Raw genomic sequence first — 18911 nt, 5'->3', positions numbered from 1 at the left:
ACCCACCTGCAGAGAGCAAAGACCACTGCTGCTGCGATGCCTGCATGCTGCTGCAGCAGCACTCAGGAGCTACTCCAGAGCCTGAGCCTGTCCCACTCTCTTGAAAATGATTTTAATGTCATTTGTTGTTGAGAAAGTAAATAAGAGTCAAGATTCTGATCCCGCTTCTTCTATCCTCTTTTGTCATCAAAATTCCCATTAAGCATCCCAAACATGTTTGAATTCTTCCCATAAATTTTCTATATTCATCTTTTTTCTTTTTAAAGGCAGCTAAGAATTAAAACAAAACGAGACAATGTCTTTACACTAATTTTTTAATGTTACACATACTGCACCTTATAACATTAGAAGAAAAAAAACCCCAACATAAAACTTAAAGACAGAAAATAAATATATTTTTTACGAATATATGCAGAGAGAGTGCAAAAAACTGCATCTCTAAAATGTTTAAATGCTGAATCGTACAACAAAAAAATTTACAAAAGCACTTATTTCTTTATACGTGTCAGCTCTCCTCTTATAAACACAAAAATATTTTAACAAATCTTACAAAGATCAAACCCTTTTGCCCTCCACCAGGAGAAAAGTGGTGAAGAAAGTGTATTACCTGGAGGAAAAGAAGAAGAAAAAAACGCCCAAACCACAGATAAACAAAATGTAAGCCTAAAGAGGTACCAGGGAAACAACATCTGGATGCTGGGGAGGGATGTACCCCTGTGCGCCGCAGCGCAGGAGATGAGCCCCCTGAAGAAGGGCTGGCCCTGGGGGATGGAACGTGGCTGCTGCCCAGATGAAGCTGCTCTTTGCTGTACCACTTGCCCCACATGGCACCAAAGTGCCCTCTCTCCTGCTCCTCTCAAGCCACGGCTTTTTTTCAGACAAATGCATCCAAAAGCAGCATTGGTCCAGCCAGAACACCCTAAATCAAGCAGAGGTGGGAGCGCTGCGCACAGCCTGGCTCGACCCAGCGCCTCTACCTGCAGTGCGAAGCCAGCACCTGCCCCAGGTGGGGAAGAACAGGGGTCCGCACCGGCTGCCAGGTCACACCAGTGCCAGGCACGGACACTTCCAAGGACATGTATTTAAAATACACAAGGCGACCCTTGGTGCCAGCGGTGCCAGCGCAGCGTGGTGCGGGACAGTTCCGCTGCTCCTGGCTCACCAGACTCGCTCACGGGGCAAAGCGACAGCTCAGAGCAGCTGAGCTCCACGTACCTCTGAACTGGGGGCTCTTTGAAACTGAAACAGGCCAGTAGCAGAGACGGGAAAACAAAAGGAAGAGATTTGCTGTGGAATTTGGGGTGTTTGGGGACTGGGCGGGTAGCTGTGCAAAGGGCCAGCTTGCCATAGGGCTCCTGATGAAACTCTGGGATATGCTTGTGCACGGTGAGACAGCCCAGCACCACACATGCCACACAACTGGTGGCACTCAGGAAGCTGCCTGGATGAGTCCCTTGTGCACGGCATCCATGGCGCAGGCCCAGCAAGCTGTAACGCTCAGGCACCTTCCTGAAATTTAAGCAACTCCCTACACACGTCCCGCAGCATCATACATTAACCAGCCTGGGATCTCCCGGCACACGGCCACCAGAAGCTGCTGCTTCTGTTCGAACATCCAGAAGGCACAAGCAAATGACTGGAGTCCTTAATTTTTCAGCCAAGAGAAGAGAAAGCCTCTCGGGCAGAAGGGGGAAGAATGAGGTGTCCTCTAAAAAGCTGGTGGACCTTGTCAACCAGTATCATCTTGTATAGCCCAGACTGTGATGGTCAGTGGTGCTGGTAAGAAACTACCTTTCCCAGCAACAGAAATTGGCTTGATTCAGGGAACTAACTTGAGAGATGGTAACAAAACCTCTGATATAACTAAAAGATAGCGGTAAACATTTCCTGTGGACTGCACTGAATTAGAGGAATTTACCTTGCAAGGAACACCACGACCTTCTCTGCAGGAAGCAGAAGAGGAAAGGCTTCCAGTATGAATGCAACTAAGATAAAACTATCATTTGATAAAAGGCAACAATACTTCAAAATTAATATTTTATAATTCTTAATTATAAATTATATATGGATTGTATAAATTATAATAATAAATTATAAAAACACATTGGTTCTGAGAAACTGGAGTGTAGTGAAAGAAAACAGACCTTTGGGCTTCCTGTTCAGCAAAACCATTCAGCTCTCACTTCATGACTTTACTAACTAAAGGACAAATAAAAATTAGACTAAAGTTTTCCACAACCTTAGCAGTAAGTTCCGTTTCCAGCAGACTGCAGAAGAATTAACTCTCACTATTCCCAGAGAGGTAAATTTTCAAATCTTTATTGCCAGCCACATAAATTAGGGTCTGATCCTACACAATCATGTGTGAGAGACATCTTACAACTGTTTTATAACTATCATAGTCTGTTCAACTGTTTCAGTGTATTTTTAAAATTATTTTACAGTATAAGTACACCCTAGAAAGCCTCCAGGGGGTTTGAATCCCTAAAATACAAAGCCGTACAAGAGAAGGGTTTTTTTATTTATGTAATAAAAATATGCATATAGGATGCTTTGGGGTTTTTTTTCCCCAGCACATTTCCAATAAAGTCTGCTCAGCAACAGAAGCATCTCTCCTGTGAAGCTCGAAAGCTGTAGGGCTCCTTTACCTGCAAGCTCTAACAAAGCAGTCCTTATTTAGGTCTTCCAAAACACCTTCTTAAGTCTGAATGAGTTTTTCTAAACAAGCCAAGCCTGGAATTTCTATCTTTGGTCATTTATCTCAGTATCAAATTTCTTATTAACAGCTGGGAGAAAACGGGAAGGTTTTTTTATCCTCATACAAAGAAATCTACTAATTTTGCTCCAAGAATCTTTGGCCTGAGATAGAGGGTGAAAAACATGATCATCAAAAGAATTCGTTTGAGGAAGGAGAGGGTGACTGGGAGAAGGAGAGTGCAGTGCTAAACAGATTTCAGATTTTGAAAGCAGCAGGTACTACAGCACAGCCACCTGCTGTGGCACCCAAGAACAGAGCAGCCAGGAGTTGATTTCAGTGTCCTGTTGTGGAAATGCAGTTGATTTCTGTCCACTTGCAGATCTTCAAGCAAATATGAAGATAATACCCAGATTCTCTCAGTTCATTCAAGTAAAAATTATGTACATTTTAAACTTATCTTTGGATTTTATGCTATGTTACTGGACAGACAACAGTACATACCATTTAGCATCATTAAAGCACTGTAGAAACATTAATTACTGTTACCCCTCATGCCCTTCTTTGGGGTAAGCAACTCTATGCACCAATAATAAATCATCAATTACTGAACAGCAGCATTGACCATCTCCCATAGTTCTAGAATAAATACTGCAGGGAAGTACTTATGCTATAGCATGACAAGTATTTTTATTAACAGGTGGTTTGGGGAGCAGGTACCATCACCCTCATTTTAACACAAGGACAAGAGATGCTGAGTGGGATCTCAGCTGTATTTGATGCAGCTCCAGTGACTGCTGGGAAATTACAGTGAGATATGTGGCCGTGGAGGTTTGCGGCTGGCTGCAGTAAAAATCCAGATTTCTAGCACTGGTCTCTAGTTTTGGGATCTGATAAATACCTAGAGCCCAGTTTTCAGAAGGGCTGAATGCCCCTGGTTCAGAGGGAATAGAGTGGCTGCCCCTTGTGTTCTCCAAGAGAGACGTCTGTGGACACCATCAATGTAATGTTAATTGCCTAAAATCCCCAAGACCTCTCTCAGTGGTTAAAGGCCCCAGGGCAAACTGGCGATGGAGCCAGGGTGGGTGCTGTGCCACAGACCCCGGCTCCGGTGGGTACCCTGCCCTGCCACCGCCCTGAGCTCTCCCTGGGTGAGAGTACGGGTACCCGCACACCAGCCACCTGCGACAGGGGGAAGGAGAGATGCTACAGCCAGCAAAGCCTGGTACCGACATGCACCACATCACACAGATGATGTTCAAGAGGGTGGATTTACAGCTACATTGATTGAGAAGAGTCACAAGTAATCCGAGGCCTGGTTTTGTTTCTTTCGCCATAATTTCTGTTAGTATTATTAGTCACGCTTGCAATGAATCTCTGACAATGTAACTTTAATTCTTCTTTAAAAAGTTAAAAAAAAAAAAAAAGAAAGAAAAAAAACCCCAACAAAACTTGACATTGTAGAAAGGTTCCTGCTTAAAACAGTTCTCTGGAAACTCTGCATTATCAGTTGGTGGAACAAAGCTGCCTTCTGGAAAACAAGGCAGCAGGGCCCTGCTGCTCCCAGCACCTCAGCGCAGGCACAGCTCTGCTCGGCTGTCAGCCCATCCTCACGGGCCGGGCGGTCAGGGTCTGATTAAAGCACATGCTCAAGTAACCCCACGCAACAAAAGGCCAGAGTACACGGTGCACTGGACACAGCCTTTTAAAGGAAATAATCTTTGTAAGGCTTCTAAGTTCTAAAGTATTCTAAGGCTTCTTTCTAGGTCAATTTGTTGCATCCCCACAGCCAAAGGAAGGTGTCCCTGTAGCTCATGCTCTCCTTACCCAGCTTGTGTGCAAAGACCTCCAGCTACAGCCTGGCCACTGCCACCAGCCTGCGTACAGGCTCCTTACATGACTGGCACTCTGGCTGTCACATTGTGCTAACACTGGCATACTGAATTTCTTTTGATACCCACCCCAGGCACCGAAACTGGCATCAGCAATAAAATGTGCCCATGGAAAAGGCACACCTTCCTTCTGCTCTGTAGGAATTAGCCTTTGGAAGGAGTCACCCTGCACTTAAAGTGAGGAGTTAAAAATAAACGGGATACTGTTGTTTTCCCAAACTTTACAGCTATGCATGTGTGCCATGTTTTTATAAAATATCATCTTTCAAACCATTTAAACAAATTCCCACTCTACAGAGAGTTCTGCATTAACTTTGGACAACATTTAAAGAACTGGAAAAGGTCAAATTTGTATTGCAGTTCAAATGGTGACATTGTGTCCATCACTGTATTCTGGGCAAGACTACTGCCTTCAGTTGCATTTTTTTAACAGAGGCAAGAACTTGGCAGTTTCATTAACACAGCAGTATAAATGGAAAAAAAAACATGAGACACCTTCATCCCATTGGGCATTTTAGCAAAAACGGGCTGAGGAAAAGAGGGAGAGGACAAGGAAAGAAACTGAACTAGCAAAGGGTGTATCAGACATAGGTAAGACCACAAAACGTAAAAAACTCGCAAATTTTAACATGCCAAGGATATTGGTACATTGCAATGCTGGTTATGGTTAGAGAGACTGTACAGCTCCTCTCTTTTTGTCCTTGAGGCTTCATTAAAGTAAGACCCTCAACTTCAAGTTCATAAATAAAATGGAAATGACAGTAGTGCCATAAAAACAGGTAGAAAAATAGTGCAAAGCCAAGGGCTGGACACTTTAATCTGTCACAAGTACCCCCAAGCACTACCATTAGTGCTCTTAAAGAAAACATGTAAGGAAAACATTCTCTATTTATTATAAACGGCAGTTGCCTGCATTGCACTGTGTATTTATAATGTACTGACTACCTTTCTGCTTCCCTTCAAAGCTGTGGATGGAGAATAAATACAGCCTTTCACACTGGTGAGCACTGCCTGCCCTCCAGTCATGACTGGTAGAGAAGTCAGACAGTATTTATAAAAGAAATCAATTAATAAGTAAAACAGACAATATCGTTTAAGGCCTTTGTCCCTGCTAGTCTGCTCAACAGACTACACTTTCTTAAAATAAGAACATCTACCAGCTCCGTTACAGTAACCAGACAGCGAAGTTAAACAACTCCCCCCCCCAAAAAAAAAGGTCACAGTTAACGGCTGCCAAGAATGCAAAACACAACAGCAAAGATGCTGCTCGCCGCGCTCCTGGTGCCTCGCACTGTGCACGGTGGGCAGGCTGGCCGTGGGCGAGCCCGACGCGATGCTCAGGCTGAGCATCTCACCGAAACCTCGCAGCCCTTAGCAAAAGGGTTTGGAATTACAACTGATTACATAGTGCAAACTCGTATCGGTTCCCACAGATACAAAATGCACAGATGGGAGTCCAGAACAAAAGCCACCACCAGACAGGGTTGTGAGGAGCACCAGCCATTAGGGAAATAAACTCCGGGGAGCAAAGTCTGATCTCAGCTCCTCCTGAGTGAGCCTGGAGTAAACTCCAGCTCTTCAGGGAGGTTTCAGGGAACTTGTACAGGTGTAACTGATACCAGGGGCTGAACCAGTTTGGTGGTGAGGCACCAAATGAAAATGAAGCATTCATTAAATGACAGCCTTTCAGATTTGGAGTAACTATAAATTATTCGTAACAGAGTTTGTTAATCTTGAGTGGGACAGAATAAATACCCATCGATGGACGGAGCTTACATTTACACGGCATTTCTCAAGTATTCCCTTCAGCAGGTCCATAAGGTTTTTAACGGGGGGTTTGGCTTAGCCTGATGAGACTTTTTCTTGCTGCCACCCCATTTAAACTGTTGAAAAAATATACTGACTGCCTAGAAAATAAATTGTGCATATGTATTCAGTATATCCACACCCATGCGGCCACTCTATATATGCACAACCAAGACCCCAATACTGTGCACCAAACAGGAATGGTACCATGGGCTTTCTGGAAAGATCAGCTTTGTGGTGAGTTTGCTACACCCATGTTACTGACAAAAGGCATGCCCAATGGCAGGGAAATATGCATACTCTTCATATTTCAAGGTAGATATGTCACATTTAATCTGGAAAAAAATCAGCTTTCTCAAGGTAGCCCTCTCTTAGTTCGAAATAGTTTTGTCAGGTTTCACTTCTGTAATTGAGATCAACAGCATAAATCCATTTGATTTCAACGCTGAAAGAAATGCCATGGCAGCCAATTGACAGGAAACTGTCAGATATATTTTCTTAACAGTTTGTTACCTTTAACAGGACACAAGCTAGCTGATGGAAGGACTTAATCAGGCTTTTCACTCTCCTTCTTCTACAAAATACCCAAAATGTTCTGAGAAATCGGAGTGCCACCGAGAACCAGCGGAAAGCATGACAGTAATGACTGGCTCTGCACAGGCAGAGTAATACTGCAGGATCGAGTCATCCCTGGCTGATGGAAGATGGTAAAATTCCAACAGTCTCAAAAGGTGGCTCATATTTAAGGGTATGAACTACTGAATGGTGTCTTGTTTTCCTTTTAGAAAGCAAACCTACACCATACATACTGCACAATAATCTAGGCTTTTCCCACAGTGGGACTTGTTAGTGATAGAGTAGCCTGTAAAGAATAGGCACTTATCCCAAGAATTGGCAAAAAAAGGGAGTATTATTTGGTAGGTATGGCACCGAAATACAACCATTGTGCTTTCTCACATACATATGCTGTACAGACGGAGGCTCAAACAGACACAGAGTTTTAGGTTGTTGGTGGGCTGTGTTTTTTCTTTTTGCTTCGGCAGGATTTGCAAATGCAGCAGATGATGCACGGAGATGCCACGAGCAGCAAGGGAGAGGTCACCAATGCGATGATACCCAGTCCAACGAGGATCCCCACAACCTGAAAGACATGGTAGTCAAAAACAGGTATTTAGCTAATTGGTGTCTTTATGTAGAAGCACAGCACAGGTCACAAAAAACAGTTGAAAATATGAAAATAATCATCCTGGTCCTTCACTGAAGGGTAAAATCTCATTGCTTCATGCATGTGTGAGAGCTCTGCTCAGCTGACTAGAAACGCACCTGTGTTCTGTTCCACATCACCGAAGCCCGCGAGTGGCCCAGCTTGTTTCTGCAAGGGCCTCTGTCGTAATGTCGTAGGAAGATATCATTCTGAAAAACAAAAGGAGAAGCTGCAAGAGCAGGTTACAGCAACTGCAGGGAGAGGTTCAAGACAGGACTGGAAATACAACCTTCCTTACACTGCTTTACAATTACCAGCTGCCAGCAGACAAGTTCATCTGTCTTCCAAATCATAACCTAGAGAAGCTGCCACAGTTTCAAGAAGTGTGGTGCGTTCAGGACCTGAGCCATTGCATAGCATCTTTCCTCCCCCACTTCTAAAAAGCACAAGCATATGCACTGCACCTATTGCACAAGTACCCAGTCTGTAATTTGGCGACAATAAAGGGGCCTGTAAACAACAGATACTTCTGACAGCTAGCAGTATGAGGGATCATCTTCCTGAGATACTTCCACCTTCTGTTCTCCTGCTGTCCCTACACTTCAGTGTAATTGTTTACCCCTATGCAAAAATGAACACAAATTGGATTTCTCACACCAAATGGGACATTTTACACCCACTCTGCATAACAGGTAGAAGTCCTCTATGCAGAGTCTATAAATATTAAGCAGGGCTGATTTCTTAACCACAGTATAAGCAAAGTTTGAAATCCCAGAATACCGGTGTATTGGACTTTTTGCATGGGCACAAGTCGTAATTCTAGCATGTGAACAAAGCCTTTAGGCAGAGTCAAAGTCCTGGATGAGACTAACTTTTTTAACAGGGTTCTTGCTTTTTTATCTTTAAGTAACTTTTTCATCTCTAACTGAGATACCTAAAAAAAATTACACTTGTAGTAATTTTCTTCCTAGGCTTAACAGGAACATTGAAAAAGTAGTTCAAATTTTACAAGTAGTTTAAAATTTAAAGTGTTTCCTTTCTCTTTTCCCATTAATACTTACTACATTATTAATTTTTTTTTCAGAAGATGACTAACTCCCTGCATTACCCTTCCCTAGCCAGCTGTGCTGCAACCTGATGCTGCTTTCTTCTTCATTTTTCCGCCCCGCTCTTTGGCTCTGCAGGTATTAACTTCACCTAAACCTGCAGCTCCTGTAACCCTGTAGTTTTTTTAGAAAAACTACTTTTGAATCATGCAACTACATTTTTTTTTTCTTCCTCCTGTTGAACTGATACAAACTTGATAAGGGCACATCCAGTGTCTGTGAGAATCCGACTGTTTTCCAGTTCAGCCCAGGGTTAAGCAGTCACTGCGTACTGGATGTACTCTGGGGCAAGCTGCAAGGCTCACGTTGAAAAAGCATGCTCATACATGGAATGGGGCAGAGCCCTAAGCGAAACCTTTCTAGCATGCTGAGAAAAGGAAGGATGAAGAATGAGGAAATCTTATTGTTCGCTGGCTACGAAGTACAAAAAAGAAGAAAAGCCATGCAATATCTAGAATTTTATTTCAAGTGCTGGCAAAGTCCTTTTCGCACTCCCACAGTTACTAATGATGACTGCACCAAAGAGGGAAGCTGCCATATACATGAGCACATTGCTTCATGTAATCTGAACCTAATCCTGCCAGGAAACTCAAAGTCTGCACGAGCTGAGACTAGTTGGTATCCCCTGAGAAATAACCAGCCACCTGCACTTCATAATCCATGTTCATAATCCAACATTTTTATCCTCAAGCCTACTAAGCGACCATTTTCCCTAGCAAACACGGAACTACAGACAGACTAGTGAAGGAGACCTAATCCATATGAGCTCTTAACGCACCCTACTGTGAAACACCCCCCCTCCCCCAGTACCATACCATTTTTTGGACAGGCTGTGACCTTTGCAGTCAGAGCAGGTGGAAGACACTGATTTCCCTGGCTGTCAACCAAACTATCTTTAGCTGCTGCACTGGAAGAGGGAATCAGAGAAAGGTAGTGCTGGAACAGACCTCCAGAAAGCCACCAGTCTGTCCCATTTCCCTCAAAGACCTAGCACAGGACCCACAGACATGGCTACGACCCTTTATGGAAAAAAGGGTATCAATATAAATAAAAGCACTGGATAAACAAGAAGAAATAAATTAAATTAGAAGCTGAATTGAGCCAAGCCACTCACTAGGACATCAATGAATTGATGAAGAGCTCATACAGGGCCTCAGACTAACCCCAGCCCTGTTACCCTTTATCTAGGTGATTTTTCTGTAGCACTTACATCCAAGTTCTGTAGACAGTACCAGCAAAACGTGTGTTTGCAGTTCTTGCACATCATCTGAGCACAGCCCTCATTTCGCTCAATATAGATCCGACAAACTGGGCACTGCTTAATTGGCGCCTCCATCTCTGTTCCAATAAGTGATCTAGAAGAGTAAGGAAATACTAAAGTGAAATGTGAATGCAACTACTGCTGATATTCAGGTCCACTGCCTGATGTATACTTTGCTGATTTTCCAGAGCATCTAATCTTGCTGTCTTGATGCACTCAATGTGTAAAGTTTGTAATATTCAATACAATAAAGTATATCTGCTACCAGGTGTAAGATTATCAGTATCACATAGGAGTAAAACTCCATTCCCTTGATCTTTTATGCTACATAAACCCAACACTCACTACACCCACAAATTTATCTCCTATAGCATTAAAAATGAGCACTTGGTAAGACAGCTTACACAATTCATTTAACAGGACTGGATTATGCAATTCATAATACTTGTCCTTGCCTGAACAAAATAGCCTTAAACTCCAGCAAAGCCAAAGATCAAACCTGGAGAAGAAAAATTATAGCAAGAGCTCTTTAGCAACTCCTATTCAATTAAGTCTCTAGCAAGCAGAAGGCTTAGATTTTAAGTCTTTCACTTCTTGAAAAAAAATGATAGAAAACTTTCAACACACATGACTGAATGCAATCTGATTCTGAAAACAAAGTCGGATGGCCAGAGACATGACATAATTTAAATACAGAATTGCTTTCTTTCTGCAGATTAACGCCTTACTCAACCTTATCTGTTGGTTGTTTACACCTATGCAAAATGAACATAAATCAGATTTCTCACACCAAATGGGACATTTTACACCCACTCTGCATAACAGGTAAAAGTCCTCTATGCAGAGAGTCTATAAATATTAAGCAGGGCTGATTTCTTAACCACAGTATAAGCAAAGTTTGAGATCCCAGAATACCGGTGTATTGGACTTTTTGCATGGGCACAAGTCATAATTCTAGCATGTGAACAAAGCCTTTAGGCAGAGTCAAAGTCCTGGAGGGCTACACCTTTCAGAAGTGTCAGTGGCAACCCAAGCTTGAGAAGGACACAAAGAGTATTAAGTATTAAAAAATAAAATGTATCATTTAAAATAATAATTAGACTGGTATTTAGGTATCTTATTATATTTAGGAAACACCAGGGGAGATGGGACAGTGCCAGAGATGCATCTAAGGAGCTAGAGGGAAGCTGTTCCAAGAAACTGATGTGAGGCACAGAGCTAGCACCCCACGCCAGAAAGAACCAAAAGCCACGTGGCCTCCATGGGTTCCCCTCTTACCTCTGCTCGGTCGGTACGGGAGTAGTTTGGATTTCCTGGCACAGGCGCTGCGGGTGCCATGCCTCCTTGCAAGCGGAGCAGAATGTCAGGCAGCAAGCTGGGCACTCCACCGGCACCGGCGCTCCCGACTCGCTCGGTGCCACGCGGCACACCGTTTGGCAGTTGGCTGCAGGGCACCATGTTCTCTGGGGGTCCAAGTGGACTTCTGAAACATAACAGAGAGAGAAACACAACTGTTTATACAGTCACCTTCTCATTCCAGTGACACGTGTCTAGGTACACATGACCCCACTCTGCACGTGGGTGGGGAAATTAGAGCCTTCTGCACCCACACTCATGGGCAGTCAAGCCTCCTCCTCCTCTTTAGGCAGGTCTGCAGTTGCACCCTGCTAAGGCAGCTGCACTGGAAGCATCACAAGAATGGCAATTACCTATATACAGGACGTATTCTTTGCCTTTATGGGGAGGTACAAAAAATGAACATAACTGCTGCTTGCTGAGAAGCACGTGTGTTTTGTGACATTAGGCCATTCCATGTCTTTCACGTGTGCAAGCCATGCAGTATCTTTCATGGAAATAGCAGAAAGACTGTTATTAAATTAATATCTAGTCACTTTCCATGCTTTATTTCCTCCCCTCTATCTACATACTCCAATTAATACTCACTTTATTGTATGACTGCTATTTTTTAAGTATCAGATTACAACAATAGTCAAGGTGAAGTTTCAGGGTGGAGACATCGAGTTACACAGAAATCACCACATGGCAGAGCATGATAAATATTCTTTCTCTCGCTCCCCAACCTTTATTCAAGGAATTTGGACGTGGACCAGCAACCCAGCTGAAGCACGTTCACTGCCAGGGGTGCCCATGGTGTGCACACTTTGTGCCACTCAAGCCTATGGTCCTTCAACAGTCCCACCCTGCAGAGCCTCCCTCCGCAGCAAAGGGCTGCCGTGCCCGCAGGAGCTACCTGCCTCTCCTGCCCTGGGAGCCCTCTGGTACCACCACTGACAACGGGCAGATGGAGGGGATATCTCAGAAACAGGTGGAACCCCCTGACTCTGAGACGTCAAAAGCCATTGCAATGTACCCTCCAGCAGATAAAAGACTGTCCCACTTGAAACAAAAGGTTTCACAAGGGCTGCAGACATGTTCTCTGGCACATTTTGCTGAAGCAGTTGAAGGCACTTCCTCCTCCACACACTGCCCTGTCTGCACTGCTCCTCTACAGGAGCCTGCTGGCAGCCCACAGCGAAGGGGGCTGCTGGATGGGTATCTAGCAGATGCTCCAGTCCGCATGAAAAACAGTGATACCTGTGTCCAAGTACCCAGAAACTAGAAACTGCACAACTAGAAATGTGTTCCAAGCAGTAAAACTCTCCCCCCAGCTTTCAAGCATTTAGATAAGACAGGCACGAACACCTGGGGGGAAAGACACTCCACGAACCTCACAACCTAGCATGCACTAGAAACCCAGCTCATTTCCAACATGCTAAACCTCTCTGTTCACCTTGAAAACTTCCAGTTGGTTTAAAGCCATCCCTCCCTCCCGGTTGTCCTGGACACTGCCAGTGAGGAACCACGTAAGGACGATCATCCTCTCTGCTGGCTGCAGGACACACAGGTACACAATTTTAAGTCTGTGTGAGGGTGCTCTGACAGACGTGGAGAATTTCTACATGCACAGCAAAGGTTGTCATCTATAATTTAGGCACTGCCAGCAAAATGCCTGTACCATCTATCTCCAGCCATGTCATGGATCTAGTTGCAGTCTTTCCTCTTGCTCTCTTACACGTGCTTCCTTTGCCCCCCAAAACAAACAAACATTTTGCTTTCTACTGAATGAAAGCCAGAACAAAATACTTTGCAGCTTCATTTGTGGGAAGAAGAGAAAGACATGGATGGGCAGTACCAGCCATTTTACATTTTTATACACTTCTAAAAGGTAGTGTCCTGACTGAGAAATCATTATTCCTGTAGCTTCCCTTGGTGTCTCTTTAAAAGAAACTCTGGACTAAGTAAGACCATGGTCCAGTACCAGCTGTTGCATTTAATTCTTCACACGGTAGGTTCTATATGCTTTCTGTTGATAAAGAGAAGTGAAAATGAGATGAAGTGCAGTTCCTGCAGACAGCTGCTTAACACACTCAACTCTGGAAACCTGAATTGTCCTATCCTGTTTTGGGGTGGAAGACAGGATGTCTGGTTTTGACATCATTGGGAGGAGGGAGTTGGGTTGTAAATCTTATTGGTTTTTGTAAATGCGTTGCAGCAAGATGTAATGCATGAGATGAAACTCCCTCCTCTTCCACTTCCTCCATCTTACAAAGAACCTACAGATGGTGTTTTGCAATCCATGCTGTCTCATACTGTTTGGTTTACCATGGACTACAAGTGAAAACAGAAAAAACTAAAAACAGGAGCAGCCGAAAAAAGGAGAGGCTATCATATTGCTCTGACAAGCTGCTCCATCTTTTTTTTTTTTTTTTTTTGGTTAGGGCCATTTCTCTCCTGCGCCTTTCCCTTGTTTCCCAGAGCCAGTTCAGCCACCCTTGCTCCGCCGTCAGGAAAGCCTTCCCAAACACTGCCAGTACCAGGCAGGGATCTGGGCAGCTTTCACAAAACGTGCGAGCAAGCAGGTGGAATGTGCGAGACAGATGGGGGAAACCAGGCACCCTGGAGAAAGGATAAGTTCTGGCTCAGGAGAGGTATGAAAGGATGAGCCTATGCCTTTCACAGAATATTAGGAACACCTCCTTTTAAAATGGATTACTTTTCAGGCAGGCATAAAATAGAGGTTCTCACCATCTACCACTTGGTCTATTGGGCAACTGTCACAGAAATAGAAATACAATGCATGTGTCCTAGCCACATCCTATTCCTCTATTTCATTACTTCTGATGACCATGTCAACCCCATCCTAACCAGAGACAGAGCGATTGCTGTTCCTTCTATTACAATGTGCTGAATGGAAGCTCTGTGGCTAGGTCCTGACTGGATGCAGAGAAGTTAGATATATAAGCAAGATTGGGTTTAAGCCTGAAACATTTGCATTCTAAGAACACAAAACCTGCAAAAGAACAGCGTATTTTCAGAGCATTCCATATTAAACTGAGTGTCTATAGATACTGAGTGTCTATAGATACACAATTGTACGGCAGTTACTTCTCACTACTTTTTCACCTAATATTATTTATCCATTTTTTTTACAAAGCCAAGGAAATGGAAAGGAAAGCTATTTTAGTAAAATAGCTAGCACAGATGGGGGGGGGGGGGGGTGGCGGGTTGTGGGGAAAACAGCTTCATTTACAGATGTGTAAATCCTTCTTTGGGTTTTCAAAATTTTTCCTCAAAATTCACCTCACGATGGAAAAAGTCTGGAAAGGTGAGAAGCACTGACTTTGCCAGTCACTTGAAGACTGGTCAGCAAAGACTACAGAGCAAGAGCAAGTCTTTCAGGTTACCCAAGCAGCTGGTTATTTATTTCTAGCATTTCTAGTAAAGCCAAGCGTGTGCTGAAGCAAGGAGCCCATATCTTAACAGAACAAAGCTGAGAGAGGAAGGGGCTAAGCCGAGGAAGCTGAAGGGTTTGGATGAAGAGCTTTGTTGAGCTGAGCAAAAGTCAGGAAGGACACCCTGGTTCCTGCCCGTTTTAATGGAGGAGAGGGCAGAGCTAGGCAGTAGCAGCCTGGGTTTTCCACCACACTTGGCTGCTGGGGGTCCCTGGGCAGATCCCAGGTCAGAATTCGGCCCCAGCAGGTGCCACCAGCAAGGTTTATTACTCACTTCAGAAAAACGCTGTCAGGCCAGCATTGGTGTTGGGCAGGGCAGGCAGGCTCTGCCAGGGTAGGGTCACATCTCAGAAGATGGCTTTGGGCCAGCAGAAGCTGATAAGCCAAGTCCAACGGATGAGTCCATAAAGGTCAGCCCTGGGGGCTGTGCTAAATCCAGGAAAAGCAAAAGGTCTTGGTTGGGGCTGGGATTAGTGCTGGTGTCCAGGTCAGAGCTTTAGTTAGAAGGAATCGTTGTCCCCAGGCATCAGTAAGCTGGATTTAATGGTGGGCCCAGTAGGCAAGGCCAAAAGGCTATGCTTAAACCGCCGCTTGGGTGCCAGTTTTACTCATCATAAAGGAGAAAGGACAGACCTTAGAAACTTAATGGAGTAAATGGTGGAGGAGGATCAGTCAGACTTAGGTAAGAAAGAAAAGGGAAGGAGGATTTAAAAAAATAGGCAAATTTCAGGCTTCTGTGTGTGGGAGGCATATTAAAAAAAAAAAGGAGATGTAACAGGGAGTTGGACAAAAGATCAGGAGTTCAGCCTTGGCTAGTTATAGAGGAAGAGATACCAGGAAATCATTAGTTTCACAGTCTTCAGTTGAAAAAAGGTTTTACACAAAACAGATTAATGTATTGCAAGAATGTCTCTCTTTTTTAACCCTTTAATACGGTGATTTAACAATCTCTGATTTCCACTGTCTAGGGCTGTAGACAAGCCACTGCTTGGCTTTTGAGCAGGAGCGACTTCCTAAGGATAAACAGGAAGAAGGGAAAATAGGAGATAGAAATAAAAAATGAAAGCAGGATTTGGGATTATTTTTTTAATGTATTTTGCCTGAGTGCCTGCAAATCATAGTTACAATCTACATCTGCCCATGAACTTGGGGCATACATGGGTATTGTCATTTTGCAGGTTTTTACTTTGTGGTCACTCGCTGCTACTCATGCCAGAGGAGACTCTGTAAAAAAACCCATATATTATTCTATCTGACCATCTTTTCAAGTGCATTACTGTGCCTAACTTCTGTGAATTTCTGCATTTTCATACACATTCCCAATCCATACGCATCTAAGCATGTATGCAAAGCAGAAACACAAATACAGGCTTTCAAGGAAAGTTTGAAAACCGGCAGTCAGGGCAGATCAGCCCTAGATACTTTACCCTGCAAACTACCACGGAGTAACTTCTTTGAAAAATGCTGTAACTTCCAGGTGAGACTTTCAAGTTGGCGTCAGTCTTTCAAACCAGCGTGGGACCTCATCTTTCTGACTAGCAACTTTCTTCTTCAACTTCAGCAAAGAACCGTCTCCTGAAGCACAAGGCTGACCTCTGGCATAGGAAAGCTTGGCCCCAGTAAGACCTTCAGTTTCAAACTTATTTACAAATAGCCCTTACTCAGTAAAAAGGGGTCCGATTACCACTCAGGAAAAAAGCAAATATACTAGATGAATACTCATGAGGCTTCTACATAAGAAAAGCCCTCCTGCAGGAATGTTTGTAAAAATCCTCATCACACTGCAGGGTCTGTCTCCCCCAGAAGTTCTGAAGAACCCTGAGGATGTACGAAAGGACCATGTGTGCCCTGCACCAGCCTCTAGCACCTTGTTTAGTTCTACCAGTACAACCACCCCCCAAGGACCCAGAGTGAGCATGCTGTGGGAAGAACAATGGAGCCTCAGGCAATGCAATCTGAAAGTGCTGCCCACAAGCCTGAGGAAAACCATGGTACTTCAGTAAGATGCCACTCTGTTGACTCTGCTCAACTGAAATAATTTCCAGTCTGTCTATGGAGCACAGTCAGACGTGGTGATTGCTCTTAAACTATTTCAAAATGAAGACATCTTCTCTGTCTCTTCCTTAACTCACCCAACAGTCTGTCTTTGCAGCACGTAATACTGCTGCCTCCACCGAGACTTTAAAAAGGAAGGTAATAGAAATCAAAAGGTTTGTACCTCGCTCAAACTTCAGCCTCTTGTATAATTGAAACTGGTCAACAGGCACCAAACAGGCAATCTGAAATGAGAAACAAACACACAGAAAGAGCATTAGAAGCACCGACTTGAAAAAATTTAATAAGCATAAGTTCTACATGCCTGCCCTTCTCAGCTGGCTCTCAAATCCATCTTCTTTTCCTACTTGGAAAACACCACCATGTGCCTCTGTACCTTGATTTCCTTCTCCAAAACTTACAGTTCTTGACCTCTCCTATTTCAGCCACACAGCCCACATCTTTCCTACCATGCACAGGAAAGCCTTCTCTGTGGATTCTGTATTTACTACAGGCTTCTCCGTTTTCCTTCATGTTGGTTTAATGTAACGAAGGGTGACGGCTTGCCAGCCTTGGAGACTGCAGCGTGTTGTTCATGCACAATACTGCTCACTCAGATGAATGGTTCCTCATTCATGTCTCCCAGTTTTAATGGCAGGGGTCACTTAGCTCTCAGGAATTGAAAAGCTAGTCTGGTTTCCATTTTTTATCCACTTCATGGGTTTTGAGCTGAGACAGTTAACGCCACTGCTGTTGGAATTTGCCTTAGACATGCTCCAGCCTACTGGGAACTGGACTGAAGTTAACAAATCTAGTTGGCATAGACAAACAGCCTTTGTTATACATTTTACACATTATCATAATTAAACTAGCAGTCTACAAGGCTAAATGCTCTAATCTCCAATTAACAGAAAACAGAAAACCAAGCACCCTATTTAAAACTAATAAGCAAACCTGCATACAGGGTAAGGAGAGGTTCAAAAGAAACTTCAGGAGCCACATGTTTGTTGGACTCGGAATCTGAGATCATTCTCTTTCCCTGATCCATTCGTAATATTGTCCCAGCACTGAAAATGTCATTCTCTTTTATTGAAAATAAACATAGACTTATACTAAGACTTGATCATTTGAAGTACTGCGGAACAGTGTAGAACAGACTACTTCAAAGTGAAGGGCGCTCAACCCTCACATCCAGGATCCCACCCCAGCCCTTCAGATTACCGTAAAAGCAAAGTTTTGCCCTGTGAAGTGGACGCTGGCCCTTGCTGTACTTCTAGGTTGTGGGACACAGCACCCATGAGAAGAAATATGAAGCCAAAAATATTCAATATATATTCAGTATCACGCTGTGAATATATTTGCTTTTGTAGATGGAAAAAAGAAAAGAATACATCCATTTGTATATTATAAAATATGAAATTGCTTCATTAAGATCTGCATTCACTTGGAAGTAAAATTGCATTTTGAAGCAAATATCTGGATCATTTATTTGACCTAAATCAATATCATACAAAAAATAATTGAACAGACATCAAGATTTCAGTGTTCAAAGAGTCTTAAAAGACTTATAGTTGAAGAAATCAAAGGATTTAATATCAAAATGGGAAACACCAAAAAATCTTTACCAAGCGTGTTGTTAGTCTAGTAAGTCAGCCCTGGATGTAAGTACTGTGCTCATTCAGTTTCTGAAGTCAGGGTGTAAACTATTTTTAATATGAAAGTATTTGCATGGCTAAACGATGTTACATTAATATGGCCGTAAGATGGAGAGAGCTTCCTGGGAACCTCTTCACCTGTTCATCAGAAGTCAGCCGAAACACTCTTGGAAAACAAATAGTAACTTAATCTAACAAGGAAAAAAGAGTGAAGTTCAGCAGCTTCAGCAAAGAATGAAGCCAGCCAACAAAGCCATATACAGCCCACAAGAGACATCGTTTCAGTATTGCCCACTCCTCCCCAGGGCAGCTTCAAATCTAAATAGACTTTGGAAAACAAGAGTCATCTGCTTTTCTCTAGCTGGATGAGCACTGGCAACTACTTTAAATTTTCCTTCATTACAACTAAATTAAAACAGCGAGTCTCAATGCTGTAAGAGCCACTTGAATTAATTGTTTAGTTGT

At 43.4% G+C, this 18911-nt stretch overlaps 1 protein-coding gene across 3 annotated transcripts in view; it reads right to left on the bottom strand.

The window, feature by feature from the left end:
* Positions 1-296: 296 nt before the first annotated feature.
* RNF144B (ring finger protein 144B) overlaps positions 297-18911 on the bottom strand; it is a 59250-nt gene continuing 40635 nt past the window's right edge. For all 3 annotated transcript variants that reach the window (XM_080379786.1, XM_080379785.1, XM_080379787.1), the window contains exons 4-8: positions 16976-17036; positions 11243-11447; positions 9914-10058; positions 7717-7806; positions 297-7534 (exon numbers count right to left, since the gene is read on the bottom strand). In XM_080379786.1, coding sequence (XP_080235912.1) covers positions 7394-7534; positions 7717-7806; positions 9914-10058; positions 11243-11447; positions 16976-17036 — 642 coding nt within the window. In that variant the 3' untranslated portion in view covers positions 297-7393. The remainder of the gene's footprint in view (positions 7535-7716; positions 7807-9913; positions 10059-11242; positions 11448-16975; positions 17037-18911) is intronic.

The sequence above is a fragment of the Falco punctatus genome (genome assembly GCF_963210335.1).
Source record: "Falco punctatus genome assembly, chromosome: 3".
NCBI classification, from domain to species: domain Eukaryota; kingdom Metazoa; phylum Chordata; class Aves; order Falconiformes; family Falconidae; genus Falco; species Falco punctatus.
The sequence above is the reverse complement of the archived record's forward strand: the minus strand, read 5'-3'. Positions and strand labels throughout refer to the sequence as shown.